The 25,634-nt window shown below is 39.6% G+C and overlaps 1 protein-coding gene across 4 annotated transcripts in view; it reads left to right on the top strand.

Moving 5' to 3' along the window:
• LOC136864916 (aurora kinase C) overlaps positions 1-23,667 on the top strand; it is a 261,391-nt gene extending 237,724 nt beyond the window's left edge. For all 4 annotated transcript variants that reach the window (XM_067142331.2, XM_067142335.2, XM_067142343.2 and 1 more), the window contains one exon: positions 23,143-23,667. In XM_067142331.2, coding sequence (XP_066998432.2) covers positions 23,143-23,256 — 114 coding nt within the window. In that variant the 3' untranslated portion in view covers positions 23,257-23,667. The remainder of the gene's footprint in view (positions 1-23,142) is intronic.
• Positions 23,668-25,634: the final 1,967 nt, after the last annotated feature.

The raw sequence follows: 25,634 nt of genomic DNA, 5'->3' as shown, positions 1-25,634 counted from the left end.
GACGTCTGGCTTTTCCCGAAAGGCTTCAGGAACTGCATAGTCTTGGATGACCTGTTATTCCACCAAAAAGTCATGACCTAATATGGTGTCAGGTATTAGCTTCTGAATCACTGCAATGTCAATTGCAATAGGCAGGCCCATGCATTGGTTAGGTTAGTCTGCCCTTGGATGGAGTAGGTTACCCCATCCGCTGCTCTCACTACCCTTCCGAGGTGGTGAGACTTCATAGGCGGTAGTAATCCGCAACATTCCCGTTGACTAATGAATGGCTTGGTTGGCTGTCGAGTATGCCTGAAAAATTGTTGCCTATCCTCAAGATCATAGCTGGGCGGGGTTGGCCTTTTCTTACAATCTGACCAATCCCTCTTCTACTTGATCAGGATTGCTTGTCTGTCGTGTCTTGAGGAGCATTTCTGTTCCCGGTCCCCCCCCCCCCCCCTTCCCTCAATCCAGAATAGGTCGGACCTAGATTTCCGACGTCAAGGCTGGGCACTTGTTCTTCTGGTGTCCCGTTCTTCCACACTGGTAACATTCCCCAACCGAGCTGGTCTCTTCCGTGGCTTTACTCTTGTGTTCTCCTTACAACTGTGCGATGATCTACACAGGTCATCAAAGGATCTCAGTTGTGATGCTTTCACTAGGGGTCGAATCTTATCGTGGAGTAACTGTGTGATGTCTGGCAAGATCCTGTTCTCGCTTCCTTCCGGGTGCAGACGCTTGAAAAGCTGGTACTTCCGGAGGACGAACGTGCTAGCTCTCATGCCAATGGGTTTTGCCTCGTAGCTTCTTTTTCACAGAACTCTTCACCCCTTCGGATTTGAACTTTGCAAGGAATTCCCTCTTGAAGTCCGCCCAGTTTAAATCTAAGCCCTTCAAATTGTTCCACCAAGTAGTGGCTTGCCCCTTTAAACGTGGTGTGATGAGTTGAACGAAGATGTCCTCCGGTAGATTAGTGCGTCCTAGTAGATTGATCAATCCCTCGAGGAAGCTAGTCGGGTTCTCTTCAGTCGCCCGTGGAATTTCTGAAGGCTCTCTCGAATCACGCTCGGGTCTAGTTGTCCTGTATTACCGGTTAGGTTTGAGGGGTTTAGAGGTATGGTGATAGGTCCTATTCGAGTTAACCTATCTTCTACCGCGTGAAGGATGCTCTTTCTCATACCCTGCACATCTCCCTTGATGTTCGTAATGTGGTTTTCTCACCTTTCTTTAACGGCAGAAATGCGGCTCCCAAAATTTCCCTAGACGGTAAAAATACTCCCCTCAACCTGTCCCAGTTTTGAACTGATGTCCGATATCTGCTGTGTTATACGATTGGTGGCGTCACTGATTTGGGATGAATTTTAGCATCTACAGTTGAAATTTTCTATTCTAGACCCTGTTCTACGTGGTAAACCTGCGTGTACACTTGTGATATTTGTCCAGTTAAAACTGTATTAGGTAGAGAAATTTTGTCGTTCACTTTCGAAATTTGGTCTGTTAAGGTTGAATTGAGTGTCTTTATCATGTTCGTTAACTGAGAACACATTTTGAAAATATTTATCTTCTGATGACAACTCCGGACATGAAAAACTTTTCAGGATCTTCGCCTTTTTCGAAAAGATCTTCTCGTATCCACGTTTGCCGTGAGTTGTTCTTGCCGTTCATCTTTGAGTTGTTGTACGGAAATATTTTCTAGTATTACTTGCATTTTTATCTATTTTGCACTTACACTCGTATTCACTCGCAAATTATTACGTCCTGTCACCATGGTCGCCACTGATGTATTCACAAAGACAGCACACACAATGCTGTCAGTTGCGTACACTAATTTATTTACAAACTTTTATACATTTGTCTCATATCGATAAACCACCATATTGAACAGTTACCTGTCACGAAGAATAAGAAGATGCTGGATAGTGCATACCGTGCATACTCATTGATAATGAGACAGTGTCTCTCATAGTGCATTGGCACTGCCGGTGGCTACAATTAGCCTACGCAGTGGCCTCCACGGTATGCACTATCCAGCGTCTTGGTAGGTGTGCTAGGTACCAACTGATGAGCCCAGCCTAGTACACGGGGGCGAAACGCTGGCAACCGGGAATGAGTTAGCTGGAAAATTTATAATGTTCAATAACGGACCATTTATATTGGTGTTCTACACACATCTCGTCAAAACAACTCCTGTCATACAATAACTCCACTCCACCATCAAGACCGCCTCATTACATATGTGCCCTGCCAATCTTCTAGCCCTTTCCCACCTGAAAAATTTTCTGTAGAAAGTTTTGAATTTAACAGTCTATTTGGGGTCAGAATAACGTTTAGTACATGAGAAAAATATGCGAAAAATTCTTTCTCGACTCACCTTGTCACAATAGCACCAGCACAATAGTGCTGGTCAGGATTTAATTGAGTAAATATTACCTACATGTGGAGCTCAAAACAAAGTAATACCAATGCGTGATTCGCAAACAGAAGAAAAGATTTCACTTAATCCAATCACTACAAATCAAATACAGCACACAAATAACATTTCTTTTGTAACTGTTCAGCTTTTTCCATCGCAAATTTAAATAATAAAATCTGACATTTTTTAAAATTAAAAGAACACAAATAGTCAACTACTTTGGTCCCACAAGAACATTTTGATTACAATTCACTTAGAAGTACGGAACACCACCAAACAGTTCTTTTCTTTAGAAAGACAAAAATAAACATCACACTTAGAACATCGTGCTTTTGTACGACTGTTACATCCTTCAGGACGGTATATTCTTGGAGATTTAATGTCGTCTGTGACTGGCTAGTGGTCATAGCCATCAAACCTCTTGTCACATTTGGGTTTTGGCGATGGGGTGTAAATTTTGCATTTCTTAGCGGATTCAGTGTCATCGACATAATTCCCAGCTTCTTCAGGAGCACTCACTTTTCTCTTTTTCTCTGGTGTCGAAATGAGAGCTTCAGCTACGTCCATTCAAAACTGCAACAGGTCCTTCCTTTCTCTTTTTTTTCTGATTTCTTAAACAATTTCTCCTATATACCATCCAACTGTTAAGAATTGCCACATCAAGGAAGTGTAAAATACATTTCAAGGTCTATTTCCTTGTTCTAAACGAAGTGCGGTAATATTCAGTTTGATTGCTAACATCAACACCACCCATGCACTGATTATACCTAAAAACAATAGATGGGCAGTCTATATCAATGTATTTCCCCTCTGCCTTTGACCACCTGACCTTTTCTGGTTTGCTGGCAGAACATGTGGAAGCCATGATAATCTTCTGTCTTTCCACTCTACTACTACAACCTTTTCATCACTTCTGACGTATTCATTGCTCTCACCTCTGCTCATTTTATCAGATTTCAGTTTCACATCCCTAATTCTATTGACCATTATGGTCCCTGTGCCCTCAATACCCCTCTCAGTTAAATACCCTAGCAGGGGAATGGTATTGAAATATCTGTCAAAGTAGACAAAGCTACCAATTGGAAAAGATTCTACAAAACGTATCACAACAGATGGTCCTAAACCTAGTTCTCTACAAGGCAGAGGTGTGGTTTTCCCCTGGTATACTTCAAAATCAAGCAGGATTCCTGTGGAAGTTGTTAAAAAAAAGTTCTTTAATCCCACAGGACAGAGCTTATTTTTAACATATTGTTTTAATTTACATCTGCCTGTAAATGGAATCATTTGCTCATCGATGGAATATGTACCATGGTCGCTCGGAATCCGTAAGCATGCTTCCCTAACACAGTTAATAATGGGTTGAATCTTGCACAGAGCATTGTTTTCTGAATCTTGTGGTTTATTAACTGTATCCACTACATGCATATTTTTCCTGAGAGCAAAGTACCTCTCTCTGGACATGGTAGTACTGACTAATTTTAATTCAATGCCCTTCTGCCAATACATTGAAAGTCTAGGATAAGGGATGCAACCCATGTACAAGTTAATGCCAAAAAACTTTATTTCAACAGCTGTGGTCAGGAGAGACTTGCCAGTTTTGGCTACAGAATATGTTTGTCTTTTCTGCAGCATTTTCAAAAAAAATTGTCACCAAAGTGCTCTTGAAGGTATTGCAATGGTGATAATATGGCAGGAGGGCTCTGGAAATATAAAACATGCATTATTATACTGTTCTTGTCTCTTTGGAAAAATATCCAGGCTGATTAGAGTGATAAACATTTTACTTACTTGTAAGTTTCCATCAATGTCTGCGGTGGGATGCACCTTTTCAGAAAATTCCTTCTTTTTCCAAATAAGCTTACGTAGTGGAGCTGTTGATTTGCATATTCCTGGCACATCTGATGTGACATCTTCTGTAACCCCTTCTACTTCACCCTCAGAAGAGATATTGGAAACATGAGGATCATAACTTGGAGGAAATGAATCTTCAAATTCATCAACCTCACTAGACAATCATCAACATCAGAGTTTTCAAGTAACTGTAAAATGTAGTCGTCATTCACTGAAATAAAACCAAATACATATTAACATTATCATTTTAGTACCTACAGCACACTTCATAAAAGTTCCGTAACGCGTAATCCCAGAAAGTCATGGAAACAGCCCTTATTATTGCCGGCGCCATGAAGCTTGCATGCAGTCAATAAGCTTAACCTAGTTCTGACCAGCACGATTGTGCTACTCTAATTTGATGAGCTTGTAGCACATCATACAAAAATTATCTCTGGTAGATATTAGTTTTATTCCCTTCTGCAGTATTTTCACACTGTATTCAAATGAAGAAAAGACATATAGAGCAAGTAATAGTGATAAAAATCTAACTTACCTTCAGCACGCGCCATACTGCTGGACCAACGTGATGTTTACGAGACTCTTCTGCCATCTGAAGGTTGTAGTATGGAATTAAAAACAGAAGAAATACATTACGCGGGACCCGCACAAGCGATGTATTCCGTTCGGATGTGGTGAAAGAATTTAATTTGCTCACAAGGATTTTTTTAAATCAACCCGCACGATTGTGCTGGCTAGGTGGGAAAGGGCTAGAATGAATGTCACGACATATCTTCTCGTGGATTCCTGAATGCCCAATAGCATAGTTACAATGTAAGGGAGGTTCTACATTGTTTTCGTCATACATTCTGGATATTACGGTGTGTTGCACAATATTGTAGTGGATTATACATCATATATACAGGTATTAATAAATTATATACTATTAATTACGGATTGTTTAACTAAACTTGTATTACGAGTCGTGTTTTTAAGTTAGGGCCGTTTGAAAATAACTACACAACGAAAAGCGATTTTTCAAACACCACATTTATTTGCAGATTCTACGTACTTTATTTTTCAACATAGCCGCCAAGTTTGTTTAAATCTTATCATAGCTTACAACTGAGTTTTGAATATCCTCTTCATAGACACTTGTCGCCTGCTTCGATAACCAAGAGTTCTTGAACTTCATCTTGTGCTGGGACCTTTACAGGCGAATCTTTTATTTTGGTACAGAGCCTCGTTATGCCGAAGAAGGTGACATTTTGAGTCGGATCGTAACAGGAGACGAAACTTGGGTTTCGCATATCACGCCCGAATCGAAGCAACAGATAATGGAATGGAGGCACACGCACATTCGCCTATAAAGGTGAATGCCAAACAGATTCTGTCCCAGCGCAAGATCAAGAACTCTTGGTTATCGGAGCAGGCGGCAAGTTTCTATGAAGAAGGTATTCAAAACTTAGTTGTAAGCAGGGGCAAGCGTCAGGGTAGACAGGGTAGAGAGCGCGTACCCTTAACATTTTGTGAACGAAATCTTTTCTAGTTAACTTTTTATAATAAGTATTTCCACATTCATGACATTATTGTATTCTCCTTTTCTTATTTTCGTCGAACTTCGGCAATACTAGGGCTCGCATCAGTTACACGATGCACGTAGGCGAAAGTAGACGCTGTCCATTCTATGTATGTTCCCTTTGATTTCCAAAGCTTTCAGATAGAGCAACACTAATGCTATCTATAGGAGTTGACTGTGCAACTATGACTTTCCTATAGCGAGATTTCTCCGCCCAGTAGACAGGCTTGCCAGCGTCTCTTGTTGCTCTCATTGGCTAGTATTTGGATCTCAGGTATAAATGTGCTCATATTGGCTACCATCTCAGACATGGTTTTAATGTAATTAATTGGAATTTACTTTATTATAAGACACGTCTCAAAATAAAATAGTATTCAAATACGAAATATAGCACACTTACACTTAATAAATGATGACAGCATGAAAACCTTTCAAGTACATTCATTTTCTTGCCCACCAATATTAGTCACATTAATATAACCCCAACAGCAATTGGCTTACATTCTTAATAATGAACTCCAGAGTGTACATAAGGAAACAACAAAATTGCTTAACTTTATGCCGTATATTCTGTTAACGTCAGTTTCTAACAATCACGCAATTCAAACGAATTAAAACCTATTTAAGGAATTTGATGGCCAACCATAGACTGTCTAACTTGGAAACTCTAGAAGGAGCTGTTGTGGCATCTGAGCGAGACCCCTGACTTCAAAACGAGACTAATAGAAATATTTGCTGAAATGAAGTACAGACGGATTGAACTCATTTACAAGAATATTGTTTAAGGTGACTTGTACGAAAGCCTATTTCTTATTTTCTTATTAAATCTACATAGAAATGAAATATATTGCTAATTTTAATTCTAAAAGTATGTTGTTATTTGACAACTTCCGCTGCGTATTTAGTCTATATTTAAAATAAAACGAATGCACGTAGGCTTATATTTTGTTAGGATTTGTCTTATTTTCAGTCATTAATAAAATATTAAATATAGATCTGTATGCATCGAAAACAAAATTCAATATATAATATGATTAAAATAGTCAGAAACGAAGTAATTTAGAGATAGCTCTGTGTGTGTTCTGTGATGTTATATATCATTGGTTAAGTGCATAAGAAGTGCATGATAGTGTAGAAGTGATGAAAATTAAATTTATCGCAGTGGTGTATACTTTTATGCGTGTTATCCAGTGTGATAATTTTTTAAGTCATTGAATAGAGACAATCGAAATTGTATCCGTAGACCATCAACACTACGCCGCCATCTTGACATTCCATGGATATCATTAGGTGGACTGGAATACCAGAATGCAAGCGACATGTCACTGGACGAGTGCGACATCTGCAGGAAAATCATAAACTCAGACGAGAACTCGTTGCAATGCGAAATGTGCGAAAGTCGGCAGCCCTTCGAATGCAGCGGAATTACAAGGGTAGAATTCGATATTCTCAAAAGGAGGAAATGTAAACTCACTTGGCTATGTTCCGGCTGCAGAACAAAAAGGTTGAAGTGTTCAGATGTGGAAGATCATCTGCTGGAAAAGCTTAAGACATTTACGGAGTCAGTTTTATGCGAAATTAAAAACAACGTGATGGCCCTACTAAGGGAGGAGATAAAATCAACACTATGCCAAGAATTTTCACTCTATGTTAAGCGCCCGAATAAGAAGAAGGCTCCCAGTCCCCCAATTGGTCCTAACGGTCCTAAAACCGGAAACAGTTATCTTGGGGAAACCCAAAGGAAGAAAATAACTCTCGTATGAAAACTGACGCCACCGTGGTATCGCAACAAGTTCAAAAGAGAACGCTCAAGGAGAAAGACAGGGTTTCAGTACAGAAGGGTAAAGGACAGGTAGAGACAGACTCTAGGATGACAAACACAAACACAGAACCTATGACTATAGATATACCAAATGTTAGTCAACATGAAGTGGATACTTTCGGTGGAGAAGGAGAGTGGCAAGTACAGGAAAGGAGAAGGAGGAAGTCCAAGGGAGCGCACACTATAACGGGGTCCAAAGTACTTACAAATAGCAAATTCTGAGCTGGAGATAGGATGGCGTGGCTTTATGTAGGCCGCATACTTCGATCCGTCGATAAAGATACTTTGGTTGAACATCTAAAGGAAAATGGAATTGAAGGGAAGATAGAATGTGAAAAGCTGACCACAGCGGGCGAGAATAAAGCATTCAAAGTGGGTGTCCCTTTTGAAGCCAGACATGGTGGAACTTCCGCAATTTTGGCCGAGAGGTATCGTTGTCCGACGATATCTTTTTCGGAGATACTAGGATTCAAGGACCCGATCCTCGGGAGGAAACTATGACCGAGAATATCAGAACGATGACATGGAATATAGAAGGTGCAGTGAATACTCTAAGCATGTCCCCAATTGATGAACTCAAAGGCTCTGACATTGTAATCCTAACGGAGACCTTTCTCACGAAGGACTGGAATTTTGAAGGTTTCTACAACATCCATGTTCTAGCTCTACAGGGAATAAAAGGTAGGCCATCCGGTGGAATCACCTGCCTGCTGAAGCAGAGATTTCACCAGTTCACTGTGGAATACAAGACACCTGAGATGATAGTGGTTAAAACAAGTTTGTGTTGGATCATGTGTATTTCCAGCCGTGGTATGGAGATAAAGATATTATAGATATCATTAGCATTGGACTCAACAAGGTGGGACACCAGGAACTGGTTATACTTGCTGGAGACCTTAATTGCAGAGTCGATATTGACAATACTAAGTTAGAGGCAGTCCTCGGATTCCTTCAAGGAGAAGATCTGAGCCTGATCAACTCTTACACAGAGAAGACATACATTTGTCACAACGGGAGTAGCACGATTGATTTAGTATTCTCAAATATGAAGAAAGTGACAAACATAGTGCAAAGAATACAGAAGAATGTCGTCGGGAAGCATCTGCCTGTATTGACAAACTTTACTGTACAGCAAAGCATTCCTACCACATCTCATACATAAAACGGACCAGAGCACTGGATGTACAAACGATCGAGGAATCCACCCCTTTGATCACAGAAGCAATACAGCTCATACAGCATGGACACATAGACACTGCTCTACAGGAACTAGAAGACATCATACTCAGTGCAACGACAGTAGCACCGGCATTAAAGAGGAAAGCCAAGCCCTGGTTCAACGCAGCCTGTTACCAGTCCAGGAAAACAACGATTCAATCGCTGTATGAGGCGTTAATGTCACCCTGTGAAGCCTCCCTGCGCGAATATTCCAGGAAAAGACAGAGCTACAAAGCGCTGATCAGAGAAACAAAAAGGAAATATTCTGAGGAAACCGTGGAGAAGCTTATAGAAGAAGCTAAGAAGAACCCCTTCAAGGTCTTAAAGCCGAGGATTCCAACCTTCCCGAGAGACATTCCAATGGATATCTGGCACGACCACTTCAGTAAAGTGTTACAGTCTAAAGACACTAGACCTTGCAATGGTACTGTTGGCCAAGGAAATGTGAGAAGCACTGAGTCATTCACTCAAGAAGAGATAGTGGAAGTAATTGCAACACTGAAACCCAATAAGGCCTGTGGACATGATTTGATTTTTAGTGAGTACCTGTAGAGTTCAGCTCAAATATTAGCAAATGCATGGACTGTGCTGTTCAGTGAATGTCTCCAGCAGGGGAGAATTCCAGACAAGTGGAGGATTTCGAGGGTTAAAACACTGTACAAGGGTAGAGGAGATCAGAGTAATCCTGATTCCTACAGAGGTATAGCACTAGAATGTACATTATATAAAGCCCTGGCGAAACTTCTGGCCTTGAAACTGACAGCCATAGTGGACAAGTGTATCCCAGAGGAACAGTTCGGTTTTAGGAAATGTCGATCGACAATCCAAGCAGTAGAATGTCTACAGAACGACATAAATGAGGCCCTTCAACATCCAAAAGGGAAACTGCATGTTATCTTCATTGATAATACCAAGGCATTCGACACTATCAACAGAACGAAGCTAATGATGAAACTCGTACAGCTCGTAGGAGAAGAGAACTCCTACACAATTCTGGTGAAAAATATACTTTCAAGGAACTATATCGAAGTGGACGATGCACTTATTACCTCTAACCCGATTGACCAGACGACGGGTGTCTTACAAGGGGACCCACTTAGCCCCCTCCTATTCAACATTGCTACATACGACGTGGTGCAGGCAACAAAGACAGAAGACGTAAAGGTATACCTGTACGCGGATGATACTGCCCTGGTTTCAACATCGATCACTTCGCCTCAAAAAGCATTCGATCACGTAGTTGACTGGGCGAATGATGATCTACAACTGAACGGGCTGAAGATGGTGAAAATGACCTTCAAGAAAGGAGGACGGCAAGCAGCCGAGGACGTAATACACTTGGGCCAGCAACCATTAAGCAATGTGAACAGATTCAAATATCTGGGAATAACTCTTCAGGCACAGGGGAGAACATTTTCTGCACATGTTAAAGACAGATTGGCCGCATCTCTGATTGCAATAAATGATATCAGACATATCAGGAAGATTTCACTCCGAACAGCGATGGAACTATTTAAATTTAAGATCATACCCGTAGCTACGTATGGGTTACAGTTAATCTGGGAATGCCTTACAAAAGTGAACTTGAAGGACATCGAAAATGTTAAGGCCACGTATATGGAGCGAGTCCTCGGCGTCTCCAAATTTTCCCCATCCAGATTGATCTGCGAGTTGTGCAGCGAAACGATGCTTTTAGAAGACCTCCGCCTACAGCTTGGACTGCCATCCACGCCAGCTTACGAAGAAATAGTCTCCGAACACCAGTGGAAAAAGAAAGACATTTGGATTGACTTCTACAGCACAGACGCGATGACGACAAATGACTGGAAGGAAGCGAACTACGAGCTGAGGCACCTCGTGACAAGGTTCGCGATACACGGCTTTCACTTCAAAGTCTGTTGCACGGATCGATTCCATGAGCCATGTGAAGACTGTAGTTGTTCATTGTGTGGCAAGCTATGCGATCGATACCACGTGCAATTTTGTGAGAACCGGCGTATGTCGCTTAAGAAATTCTGCTCGGAAGAGTTAATACTGTGCAGACTGAGAATTATTTGATGAAATTGTAATTTATGATCATCTACTTTGTACAGTATGTAAGTTTCTCTATGGCCATTGGCTGCAATAAACGTATTATTATTAAAATAGTTTAAAGTAAAAAATCTCTGCCTACCCCCTGCTGAGTTCACGCTTCGCCACTGGTTGTAAGGTATGGTAAGTGTTTACACAAACTTGCCGGCTATGTTGAAAAATAGTGTGATGTATGTAGAATCTATATATATATATAATAAGAGTTTTGTCTGTACATTGCTCAGAATTTCAAAAGGATGGTATTTCTGCATCAGTCGTGTCCACAGTAATAACAGTAACTAGTAATGCATTTTTTTAATTTTCCGTAATTTCTGTGTGTGTGTGTATGTACACGCATCCCGAGAAAAAGGCTGAAGAGAATTTAATGAAAATCGGTATGCAAAGTCGGGGAATATGTCTCTACAATCTAGGCCATAAATAATTTTATTCACGCTGAGTGAAATGGTAGTTTAGGGGAGGGCCAAAAATGTAATTCTCAAATATTTATTAGTGGTCGTATCGTTAAATACTACATAACTAAAGTATTAAATTTCTGATCATTTATGTCTAACATTGTTACCGTACCGGTTATGATCACATTCATGAGTTTGGATTTTCGTTACTAAATCTATATCAGCGCCGGGTCACAGATTGGTAAACAGAATTTAATGAAAATCGGTATGTAAAGTCGGAGAGTAATGAACTGCAGTCTACGCTATAAATATTTTTTTTAGACGCCGTGATATCACAGAGTCGAAAGAAAACTAAATGTGAAGGCCTACAATATGGAAAGCTCATAAAATTGATCATTAATAATTTTACATTGACCGTTGTTTGTTGTGATGTGCTTTGTGATTCTGCTGCCACTCATCTCCGATAGATAGGATTACTGCTGCGTACCGTATATTTTTTTAATTTGCTTTACGTCGCACCAAGACAGACAGGTCGTATGGCGATGGTGGGATAGGAGTGTGAAGGAAGTGGCCTTGACCTTAAGGTACAGCCCCAGCATTTGCCTGGTGTGAAAAGGGGAAATAACAGAATGCCATCTTCTGTGCTGCCGACAGTGGAGTTCGAATCCACTATCTCCCGGATGCAAGCTCACAGCTGAACACCCCTAAGCACAAGCCAACTCGCCTGGTAATACAGAGTGTAACAGCCGGTCTGAATGTTGGCGGGAAGTACTACTAATACTAATAATTATAAAATATACAGTACATAAAGAACAAAAGAACAAAACTGAACATATATATAAACGGGACATAATACTAAATTTGTAATTATTGTCGCCCTTACTACTGACTTGAACTCTATAATATCCCATATCTGTGTATCCCTCTTTCATCACTTTCATCAGCATTTACCCTTCCATCATTCACCACTTTTATTTTTTTTCTCCCACAAGCTTTTTACAATTGTCAATAATTTTGATAGTTTCGCTGGCTTTCTCCATTCCCTGTTCATTTATTTGACAAAAGTATAATATTCAGATTCTCTTTCCATCTTATTCATTTCCTAACTCCTTCTCACACAATAAACATGTATTTGCCACTTCTGTAAAAGCCTTATTTTTATAAACTCCCATCAGCCACCATATCAATCCCCTGTATTCTCTTTTGGATAATTTATCATGTATTATTTTCATACCTGGCATTAATTCCTCCAGAGTTTTCCTATTATTACCCTCTGCTCTTAGCATTTGTATTTCTGTATCTGCTGCCCTCTGTGCCACTTTCCTACAGACTTTTCTTTCTTAATCTTTGTCCCAATATTTCCCCATCCCAATTTCTTCTAGTACTTCCTTTAAGTTGCCCGCCCAATACCCATTCTGGTACCTCATTTGGTGCAGGTAAGCTAAATCTAGAATTTCTCCCCCTCTTCCCCTTTTTAACCTATACCAATATTTTATTACTCTCTTAATTATATCCACCTTTATATTAATGTCTGTACACATTAATCTAGCTCCACTATTTGCTGTACATTTTGGTAAACCTGTAATTATTTTAATAAATCTACTAGTACCTGAATCAAGCATTGCAATTTCCTTTTCTGTGCCCCATACTTCTGCACCATATAACATTTTAGATTTAATCACAGTATTGAACACATTTCTTTGTAGGTACTCTAAAATCAATATTGGGCATCCTGTTATCTAATGTTCGAATACTAGCTATGGCTGCTGCACCAATCATTTTTGCTCTCTTGATGTGTTCAGACCAATTTCTATTTCCTGATAGTATAATTCCTAAATATTCTAACTTTTTAACTACTTCCTTTTTACTCCTTCCAATACCATTTTTCCTTTTTTGCTAATTTGTTCCCTTTTTTTGCACACCATTACTCTTGTTTTCTCTGCGTTAATTTTCATATCCCATTCTTTACAGTACTTCTCGATACCATCAAATTTTTTGCATTGCACCTGGCGTTAGTGTGAACAGGAGTATGTCGTCAGCAAAGACAAGACCAGGAAGATCCTGATTTTCTAAACATGGCGGTGCAAATCTTTCCTCAACTTCAAATTCTAGTATATCATTAATGAACAATAGGAATAAAATCGGTGACAGTTTACACCCCTGTTTCAAACCCATTTTGGAGATAATCTCTCCTACTACTACACCTCCTTCCACTCTCACAGTTTACTTCAGCATACATCTTTTCTATAGCTCTTATCATTTTACATGACACTCCAACCTGTCTCAATGTAGTAAAGACTGCCCCCCTGTTCACAGTATCAAATGCTTTTTCTAAATCTATTGATGTTATATAGAGCTTACCTCCTTTTTCCTTTACTTATTTGTCAATAAGCGTTCTCACTATAAAAACATTATCTAGTGTTCTTCTCCCTTTTCGGAATCCACTTTGAAATCTCGACAGGATTGAATGTCTCTCCGCCCAGTTCCTTAGTCTATTTGCTAGTATACCCGTACATACTTTCCCCAATGTATCCAATAATGTAATTCCCCTATAGTTTCCAGGATTTAATCTGTCCCCTTTATTTTTGTATATAGGGCATATTATCCCCTCTTTCCAAGCTTTCGGGAATACTACTTTCTCGAAGATTTTATTGAATATCCTTGTTAAAATTTCCCACATGCCGTTTCGCTCTCCCACCTCTTTCCATAATTCATATGTGATACCCGAAATAGTTCCTGATTTTCCCTTTTTAGCTCCTTGCAACTGGTTCATTATTTCCTGAGTCGAAATAGCCTCATCTAATTCAGGCAGTGACACTCAAGCCCCCGAGACAATGCGCTCATGATGCGCTCTCCATTTGTCTTCTTTATTCAGTAATTTCTCGAAATACTGGACCCATGTACTATGACTTACATCGGTCCCCCCTGAACCTGATTTCTTCGTCGTCTGATTTATTTTATCCCATACTTTCCTACTGTCATTTTCCTTACACTTTTATGTCTGCAGCCATCTTTTGTTGCTATTCCGACTTAGTTTCTTAACAATTCTGTGTATTCTTTCCTTTTTCTACAAAATTCGTTTCTAGCTACGTGACCACCATTCTCCCTGTATCTCCTAAGTGCCTTCATAACCTGTGACTTTTTCTTTGCGCATTCTGTATTATACCACCCACATTTCATCTAAATTTTACCTGAATTTTGCCTCATATATTTTCCTGCCATTCCAATTACATTTTCTATCCTGGTTAGGGCTTCTTCAACTCTATTCTCTTCTATCACTTTTACAGTACCTATTTTCCAGATCTCAGAATTCTCTCCATTGAAGTACTCTCTAAATTCATTCCCTAATTCTTTTCTCCAACGATACCTGGGTATTTTCCTCTCCTTTACGCTATCGTAAACTCTCTCCTGCACTCTTATATCTTGAATCATTAATTTTATAGATACTGGCATATGATTTGCGTCCACCCAATCCCTAACGCATATCTCTTTGATAACTTGCAAACTATCCCTACAGCCTACAACTAGGTCAATTGTACTGCCCCAATTTTCTACTATATAGGTTAGTTTTCCCCTCTCATCACCGAACCACCATCCATTCAATATATAAAGCTCCTCTACCGCGCATAATTCTAGTAGTTTTTCTCCATTTCTGTTACATTCTTTATCTTGGCTATTTCTATTAACTACTAATACCTCGTCCTCATGTTGACTATAAACTGGCTTCTTGTCCCCTATCCTCGCATTAATATCACCCATAATAATAATGCTTGCCTGATCATACGTACTTCTCATTCGTCTAATTTCTGTCACTAAATTCTCAAAAAACTCATTCTGTGAAAATGGGGAGCTAGAAGGTGGATTATATATAAAAGCTATACATATTTCCTTCCTCCTATTGACCCTATCTAATATTCTTATCCAGATTAATTCCTTAAACTCAGATTCTAAGAGCTGTATCCTCTCTTTTAAGCTGTTTTTGATTACCACCAAAATTCCTCCCGATATTCTTCCTCTATTGTATCTCCTTGATCCATACTGACTCCGTACAACACACCCTTCTATCTTTAAGTCTTTCTTGTAATCAGCCGAAGTTTCTACAAGTCCAAGAATATCCATTTCTTCCAGTAGCTTTTCAAAGTTTTTATTTATTTATTTATTTATTACCTATTTTGTTCCATATTCCTTCGATATTAACACATGATACCTTTAACTCTAGTTATTTTTTACTTTTATAGTCTAAATTCCCTGACTTACTTCTGGTCATTCTAGATATTTCCATTTGTTCTATTTCTACCGTATCCTTTTCTGGAGTTTTAGGTGTTCTGCCATTTTCTTTGCCCATAAATCTTTTAGACTTGGTTTTTTACCCTTTACCATAGTCTATCGTCTTTCTTCAATCTCCTTGCTGACCCCTGGGCATTGCTCGATAGGCCTGTCTTCCAGTGCATTGCCCTCCGCTCCCTCGTGTGCCGCCGACTGCTCGACTCCTGTATCCACTGCTCTTCCTTCTGCCGTATCGCTCCCACCTACGTCATCACTGACTTCCGTCAGCGTTACCTTGCTCACTTCTGCTACTTCCTCACACGTTACACTCTGCTGATGTTGGTGTCTTTCATCTATTTCCAACAGCTGAGCTGGTGTCCACGTGCACCACCAGCGACCATCTCCACCTATCAAACGCTGCCCTTTTTTTGCCTAGGTGCCTGCGTAAAATGTTTTGTTCCTTGATGACGCCATTGTCTATGTCCCTTCTCACCCAAATTTTCTCACCTTTTAAGTTGCTGGTATTCCTCAGCACTATTTCCGCCATCAGGGTTGATATTAACTTAACCTTGATCGGTCTCCTACCCTTCACTTTCCCCACTCTATATACATCGTCTATGTCCACCTCGCTAAAGTTTATCTTCATTTTACTTTGTATTACTTCTACCACTTAAAATATTATTTCCACCTTGCTTTTGTTGTCTCCTTCTGCCACACCATAAATAAAAAGGTTTTTCCTCCTGAGCTCTTGGTTAGTCCTGTTTTCAGACCACTTTACTTGACTCAGTTCCTTCTCTAAATCCCTGACTTTGGTCTTCAGTCGTTCTAGTTCCTCCGTGTTATGAGCCACTCTCTCTTTTATCACATTCATCTCCTCTTTAACACACTGCTTTAACTCGTGTATTTCCTTATTTATTTCCTTGGCTTGTTCTCTAATTAGGTCTCTTGTTTGCTCATCTTGACATTCTTCTTTGATCAGTTCCTTAATCATTTCGAATTCTTCCCATCCGATTGCACCAGCTGGTCCAGGCCCCGGGTTCAGCTCAACTCCACCAATTTCCAATAAGGTTGCTATTACTGCGGCTACCAACAAGGTTACCAATACACCCATTTTCTGCCCATTTTTCATCTCTCCTCTCACTTTTTCACATTTCACTCCTCCATTCCACCTTCCTATAGCTGCCCAATACTGCACTAGTGAATCGCTCATATTCAGCACTCTACTCAGCACATCCGCTCACTCCACTGTCTCACTCACGACTATGGCGGGAAGTAGCCGGGGAGTTATATAACTTTCTTCTTTAGCATGCCATTCCTCTGGTTCATAAATTTTCTGATACTACTGGTACGTAACACACTGCTTCATCATAGCATTAGAGCTATTCAATCCCTACTCTGAGGCACTGATTGGAATGAGCAGTGTGCATATTTAACGGAATAGGGGCAGAGGAGTGTTCACAGCCAGCTGCGGCCTGGTCATTCCAGCTCTGGAACTTTGGACTCTTAGATCCGACACTGTAGTACGGTTCGTTCAAAGTGAGAAAATGTGCATTTTTTTATTTGATCGAGTGTTTTATATGATATTGCTTTTAATCGCTGTTCCACAATGGCACAGTTGTTCACAAATTCATTAATGTTACTCTGGCCGGATGGAATATGGCATGATGATGTCCTGCTTTTTATCATAGATGCGGCACCATACATGAAAAAAGCAGCTACATCCTTGAAAGTTCTCTTTCTTAAAATATTCCACCTCACATGTCTAGCCCATGGACTGCTCAAAATTGCTGAAGAGATAACAAGTTTGTATCCTCACATGGATAAGTTAGTTTCGAATACCAAGAAAATCTTCCTAAAATCACCCTCCCAAATTCGGGTTTTCAAGGACATGGCACCAGAGCTCCCTTTATTTCTACAGCCAGTTCTCATCAGATGGGGAACCTGGGTCTCAGCAGTCATATATTACAGCAACAATTTCGACAAGATACGTGAGGTACTTCATGCTGTATCAGTAGACAAAGTTGCTTCAGTTCGCGAGGTAAAAAAGTTGTTAGACCATAAAGAGCTCAGCAATGATCTGGCATTTATGACAACACATAGTGTGATACCGGAAGCAATCTTGAAGTTGGAGAAAAGAGATGATTCGCTGGTATCTACGGCGATCTTCGAAGATGCAGTAAATCAACTGCTGCAAGCACCAGGAGATAAAAGGAAGCAATGTTAGTGAAAAGTGTAAACGTGTTTCGAGTGCTTTTGCGGACATTGAGAAAATGAACATTCGTGATGTTCTGAAAGGTGAAAATTCTGTTTTAACTGGCATGTGTCCTTCCGAAATAGCTTGTTTCCAATTTTCCTCAATCACTTCAGTGGAAGTAGAACGTTCCTTTTCCATGATAAAGTAAACTCGTGTCCTCATCCCGAGGTGGTGCAGCTCTTTTCAGGCACACCCCCAATGGAGGTGAGCTGCATGTACCATTTCAACCACATACCAGCCCTCCCACTATTCTTAAATTTCTGGCAGTTCCGGGAATCAAACCCGGGCCCCCCGAGGACGGCAGCTAATAACACTAACCGTTACGCTACGGGAGCGGACTTTTCCATGATGAAAAACATTCTTTCTGACAAGCGTCTGTCTATGACAGCTGATATTTTGAAAAAGCACCTTGTTGCTTGTAACCAAGAAAAGTAAGAGTAAGTACGATAATTATGTGATAAATTGATAATAAAGAAACGAATGAGTATTTAAAATACGTATTTTCATTAATAATGAGTGAGATTCCTCTTTGCTTTCACTCCTAATAAATGCCTATTTGAATTACAGTACTGCCTATTTTCAGTATTTCAAGTGCCTTTTTGTCTGCCTATTTTAACAAAACATAAATGCCTAACTTCCGGCTCTAGTAATGACCTATGTTGACTTCAGTTAGGAAAACCACAAAGTCGGTCTTTCTGAGAATCCCGTAGTGAAGCACGGGTACAACATCTGGTCTGAAGTTAACTGTCTTTTGTTGTGCAGTTATTATCAAATGCCGTTACAGTTAAACCTGCTTTATACGTAACTCTGTTCTACGTAATTCGTATTTGTACGCAATTTCCTTTAGGTCCCGGCAAAATATAATTTAAAAGCGTGTTAATTAGATCTTATTTATACGTAATCCGTTTATACATAATTCGCTGTTGTACGTATTAATTGTCAGTGAAAAATAACTGAGTTTTGCGTAATTATAATGAGAATGCGCTTTTTAAAAAAAGAAACTACTGTATTTAAGAAGTTTCCTCTTTGTTGGCGTAGGCGGAAATAGAGCAATCGGGTTTTGGTGCTGAAACAGAAAGTTTCGCCGAGTGACATTGTTGACCCTTACTTACTGGCGGCTTAACAAAGACGAGCCCCCTTCGCTCCTTCTCTACCTTCGTCGTTTTTAACACGCCGCCAAAGATTAAGGTACATTGTAAGCAAAATGGACGGTTTCGGTGCGTAAACAAAAGAGAATACAGTAAATTTGTTTGAATATGAGAATTTCTTTCGTGGGAACAACGTCCACGATGCCGGTATCTGGTGTTTACTGTTGAACAGTAGTTTTGTCATTCAGTTGCTTTTGATTATTCATGGAGAACAGAAAAGGGAAAAGTTATACGAGAAGTGGACGCTAATTCACACAAAACAAAAACTGAAATCGCTTCAGACTTAGGCATTGCTTATACCACGCTATGTACAGTCATCAGTAAAAGAAACTCTATTTTGGATGAGTTCTTAAAACTGGGTTCAAAATCAGCAAACGCAGCCATCAGCAAGAAGGATGGTACGTAGATTTGAAGAAAGCACTTTTCACATGGTTCCAGCAAAAGCGGGCTGCAGCTCTACCAATTAGTGCAGACATGCTGAAGGCAAAGGCGATAGATTTAGCTAAAATGATGAGTATCACTGCTTCATCGGGATGGTTGCAAGGATTTAAATATCGTCATGGAATTACAGGGAGAACAATTTGCGGTGACTCAAAATCTGCAGACGTCACGGTGAAACACTGGAAAAAGGAGGTTCTGCCGGGTATCGTAAGCGATTATCAGCTTCCAAACATCTACAACTGTGATGAGACCGGCCTATTCTACAATTTCCTTCCTAATAAGACATTAGCTGAAAAAGGTGACTCATGCCACGGAGGGAAGAAAAGTAAAATTCGTGTAACAGTACTTCTCGCCACCAATGCAGGTGGATATTACAAACTTCCTCCAAACTTCCTCCAACAACACGGCGGTGATGGACCAGCTACAAGTGATAGTGACATTGGAGATGGAGATAACGACTTGAATCTTGACACCTGAACTGAGTGAAGTGTTAAGTGCAATCGAAGTGTGTAGGCGTTACATCAGTGCGAAAAGTTGTAGTGAAAATGCTTTGAATGCATTACCAAGTTTGCTTAAGGAGGTTTATATTCTTAATGCAAGAAAAGTGAAACAAGCCAAACTATCTGATTTCTTTAAGGCCGGGCCAAGTTCAAAATAATATTTTCTGTCTTAATGTATTTATTATTTGCAAGGATTTACAAATGTAGGTCTATTCCATTGGTTTTTCAGTAAATATGTGATGTATTGCGTAAGTCTGATTTCTAAGTAATTCTGAGTTACAAGTAGTTTTTTCTCTTCCCCTGGATATACGTATAAGTCAGGTTCAACTGTACTTAAAAAGCATGCCTTGTAACATATATATAGAGCACATGTTTCATGACATAACCTCACAAATAATACTATCGTGATTTATACCAAATAAAGTCCGAACATAACTACGTAAATAATAATATGAATAAGTAGATATAAAACACTTCATAGCCATACCTCAGTGGTCATAATTATGATTCGAGCTCGATACTTGCATTATTCACCCATGGATTAAAGAATATTTTCAAGTTATCTTGGTCTATTACACTTGCATCAAGTGATGTCAGTTGGGTGAAACCTAAGAGAATTCAATATCAGGTTGGGATTACAAAAGTGGAACACGTAGATCATTTCAAGTATTTATAATGTGTATTCTCCCAGGATGGTAGTATAGTGAGATTGAAGCAAGTTGCAGCAAAGCTAATGCACTGAGCTTGCACTTGCAATCAGCAGCATTTTGTAGGAAAGATGTCAGCTGGACAAAAATCTCTTCACACCAGTCTGTTTTCGGACTAAATTTGCTGTATGAGAGTGAAATTAATTCAATGGATGAAGCGGTAAGCATAAATCGGCTTTGGTGGCAGGGCCATGGAATAAATGTAGAGATAGGTTCGTTACTGAGGGGAGTAATGGACACTCATTGAGGATAAGAGAAGTAGAGGGAGACCTGGACGAGGATGGTTAGACTCTTGGTTTTGAATGATTTAAAGATAAGACGTATGGAACTAAACGAGGCCACAGAGCTTGTTATGAATAAAGGGTTATGGAGGCATTTAGTATATTCAGGGGCTTGAGATTGAATGCTGAAAAGCATAACAGTCTATAATGGAGGCACATCTACAAAGGGCACTAGGAAAATTTTGCAATGTGAGTGAACGCTTAGACTTCTTCAAAATAATTTCCACCACACTCAATACACTTCTCCATACATTGAAACTAGTCACTGAACCAACTCTGCCACTTTTCCTCTGTTACATTTTCACACTCTTGATCCCATGCTGCCAGAAGCTCCTCGTTGGACGCAAAACGCCGCCCTTTCAGCTTCACGTCTGGGAAGAGTGCGAGGTCACATGGGGCAAGATAAGGACTGTATGGAGGATGATCAATCACAGTCAACCCTGATCTGGCAAGTAAATCCATTGTTACATTAGCACGATGTGCTGGAGCATTGTCGTGGTGCAAGAGCAAAGTGTTGAGCCGTGACCTTGGACGTAGCTGCTTGAGAGCCTGGATGACCTGAGGCAGACAAGTCTCGCTGTACCACTTCCCAGTAACTGTCCTTTGTGTTTTTAGCACAACCCGAGTCAGGATGCCCCGTTTAGTGAAGAATACTGCAATCATCCTTTTCTTCACTGACCTTGACTTTCGCACAGTCAGAGGAGTACCGTCATCTTCTAACAGCCATACCTTGTTCTGGGATTTTGTTGGGACATCGTAATAATAAAGCCAGTTTCATCACCGTAACGATTCTTTTGCGGTCACTCGAAGTCCCATTTTCAAACTTGTTTTAGCATTTTTCGGCACCATTTCACTCAATGTGCCCTTTGTTCATCTGAAAGTGAATGGGGCACTCAAAGGGAACAAACCTTTCTAACATGGAGATAGTCATGTAGAATTGAATGAATAGCTGGTGCAGGGATGTGGAGGGTCTCTTCTACCTGCCGATATGTCAGCCGCCTGTCGTGCTGCAGCATTTTCCTCACAGCTTCAATGTTTTCCTCAGTCGCTGATTCAGACGGTTGCCCAGAACGAGGATCGTCTTCAACCCCAAAATTTCCCCTCTGGAACTCTTTGTACCAGCGTAAAATTGTTGTCCAATGTGGACAGTCGTTCGCCAGCACAGGAGTCATTTCCTCCAGGCACTGGTCAACAGTTAATCCACGAGCAGAATTGTAGCGGATAATTGCCTGATATTCACCTTTAGACCACACTGATATCTTAACTTGCTTTCAGTCCTACTGCTTGGTAACAACTGGTGTGAAGGTCACGCCTTGCTGTCTTCTAGACCGGTTTTCACCCCTCTTTTTATCCCTCACCGTAACAGGGGTGTCCAGCCAACCGTTTTTGCATATTGCAAAACAGTCCTAGTGCCCTTTGTATGTAATGTATGTAGGTATATATATGTTTGATCTGTGATACCAAACATTATTTAAATTCCTACCTCTCATGTTACAAGGAATTCTTAAGCTTCATACTTTGCATAACAGAGGTGTTAATGATGTATATGGTTTCTTCCTGTGATAGTTATAGGCTGATGAAAATAAAATTAAAAAAAGAGAATGTGATATCCATTTGAATACTTGGGAATTTATATTTGAAATATGCCATGTTCATAATTGAATCTAAGTAATGTGTTTTTCTCAGAATGGGGTATTGTGTGTGGGCTTGATGGAAATTGAATGAACTTATGCTAGAGATATTTTATTTAGCATATGGGATTTAGTGCCAGGAGTGTCCAAGGATATGTTTGGCTCGCCTGGTGCAGCTCTTTCTATTTGACTCCATGGGTGACGACTTGTGCGTCTTAGTCTGAGATGGTGATGAAAAAGAGCTCGAGGGAGGGTGAAACTCAGTGTCAGAACCTAGCCTACTCCTGTAGAATAGCACTGAGGGCTCTGCTCAAGTTTTCACATACCATCCACAGGTGAATCTCAATCAACAGTGTCGTATACCCTTACTCCAAATGAGTTCTTTTGGGAGGTTTATGAATAAAAGAGATACTGTCCTGAAGAAATTGCATGTAAAAACTTGTCTTGGTGCCTACATCAGTAGTTCACTACATAGTATCAAATCTAAAAATACTGAAAAGTTTCTTTAGGTGTGGTTTTATTCCTTTATATTTTGTAATATTTTTACCTCCTTCATTATTTTAATAAGACATGTCCTGAATCTCTTGCAGTTACTTGTGATTGCCGCTAATGATCGCCTGCCTTTGGCTGAAGTTTTAACTCACCCATGGATCATGGAACATACTCCCGCTCTTCAGCCGTCTTTGAAGCAAAGCTCAGTTTAATGGTGTATTGATGTTGACTAATGTATTGAGGATGTATAGCATCATGAAATTGGTCTGACATTATTTGTTAAGCATTTTAATGATTGTTATTGATGCATATTTGTAACATTTCTTTTCTCTTCGTTTGGATAATATTGACATGGATGACTTGTTATTTTGTCATTAACAGCGGCATCTTTCTATTAAATTATAATAGTTCTAATTGGAAATGACTATTCTTCCAAGAAGATTATTTATTTTGAAGGAAATTGTATGCATTAATAAAAATTATACACTGTAAGAACTGAGTGTTTTATAATGTATATTTGATGAGAAAATGTTTTCCTGTTGAAACCTATTTGTATGTTTGTAGGTAGATTGTATGAAAGTTACACAAAAAATAAAGACATCCTGTAATAGGACAACCAGTCATTCTTGGTGGGATTTTCGAAATTTATTTTCATGAATTCTTTGCACATCCGTAATTTTCCCACTGATTTCATTCCTACAGCATAAATTTTAAATACTTAATTTTATCCCTTGATAGGTGTCAAACTTTTCTCATTGGCTTCTGGGAGTTCTGAACAATGTACTTTTTCCGTTATAAAGGCTTCTAGTAAGATGTAAACTTTTTAATTTGAAATATTTTTAAATATTAACAATCAGCATTTGACTGAAGTTTGATGTAACTTCTTTCAGTACTTTCTACCACTAGTTATTTGACATCAAACCTGTTGATTCTATTCTTACAATGTACATAATATGATAAGCCATTTTTGTTATTTTTTCAGCAAAATCATGAAAACTGGCTTTGGTGTGTTAGGTAGTATAATTTTTTGGATTTATGTGATGCAAAATGAGATTAACAGAAGGAGAGTTTGTCATTTCACAATTCTTGCTAGACTCCCTCAGAAGGAAACCACAATTGCAGACAAAAGCCCATTAAGGGCCTGGACCTGCCAATACAGCTGCTGCTTTATCAGATGGTTTACAGACAATGGTGTGCCACACGGTGCATTTGACTTGTTCAATCCTCGGTGAACTCCTTGTAGGGCCATTGCCCATTTGGTGGATTTCCTGTCAGTTGTTTACCTAGCCGTTTCTTAAGTGGTCTCAAAGAACTTAAATTTATCAAACACTACTACGTAAGCCTATCTTAGATATTCAAATTACTACAGTATCTGTAAAATAGTTAGAAATTCTAAATGGACTATTATATCTTATGGTTTCCTATGGTTTCCTATTTTCACATCAGGCAAAACTTGGCACACTGGGACAAAACGCTGGCAACTAGGAATGAGTAGCTGGAAAATGTATAATGTCCAATAATGGACCCTTTATATTGGTATTATAAATTTACTCATTCGGGACAAATATTTCAGGTTCCCTATTGGAATCAGCATCTACATCATCTATGGATCTGCATATTTTTTAGAAAGCTACATACAACTGTCCAAAATATGGAGTTGGTAGATTTATCCCAACTTTAAAGTTTGTCCAGGTGACTTATTGAGTGTGAAAGGCTACATTTAAAGGAATTTGCCTCCTTTTAAAAATGAATGGTATACCCACATTCACAGGTGTTAAATCTATTATTGAAGCTGAGCCTGTCTGAATGTGTGCATGAACGATACTTTTCGTATGGCTTCTATAGATTCAACCTCGTTTCATTGCACAAACCAGCTTTATTAACTTCATTAAAATCATCACACACTATTGAGTCAGTGCTAATGTACGTTATTTGGTGACCTATCAAACTATTCAGAACGTAATTGGTTGATGTTAATTGTTCGTTTTTTGGGCAAAAATGTGCTACTTCGGAAAACATATTGTCACTTGGATGAGAACCAGGTGAATCTCGTACAATATTTTTTAAAATCTGGTTGTGTTGAATCTCGATAATGCCATCTGTCCTAGTTCTCAGTTTCAGAGTTTCAGAAGCCATTCAGTTAAATTAGATCTCAAGTTTGGGCCATCAAGTAGACTATTTAAAACTTGACTGGATAACAGTTGTTCTGTTTTCCGGAGATAGTGGGTTCGAACCCCACTGTCAGCAGCCCTGAAGGTGGTTTTCCATGGTTTCCTATTTTCACATCAGGCAAATGCTGGGGCTGTACCGTAATTAAGGTCATGGCGGCCGCTTCCTTCCCACACCTAGTCCTTTCCTGTTCCATTGTCTCCATAAGACCTATCCGTGTCCGTAAGACGTAAAACAACTTGTAAATAAATAAATAATTTGTTCTGTAACAGTGAGGAGCTATTGCCAGGCACTGTCGGAAGTCTGCACCAAGCAGGATCACTGTTCTAGTGAAAGGTGATTTGTTGTTTATTATAAGTTACTAATCTACTGCTGAAAGAGCGTTATGGGGAGCCATGATTGCCTCATCATATATGAATAA

The sequence above is a fragment of the Anabrus simplex genome, chromosome 1, assembly GCF_040414725.1.
Source record: "Anabrus simplex isolate iqAnaSimp1 chromosome 1, ASM4041472v1, whole genome shotgun sequence".
Lineage (NCBI taxonomy): Eukaryota > Metazoa > Arthropoda > Insecta > Orthoptera > Tettigoniidae > Anabrus > Anabrus simplex.
Note: the sequence above shows the minus strand (reverse complement) of the source record. Positions and strands in the feature narration are given on the sequence as shown.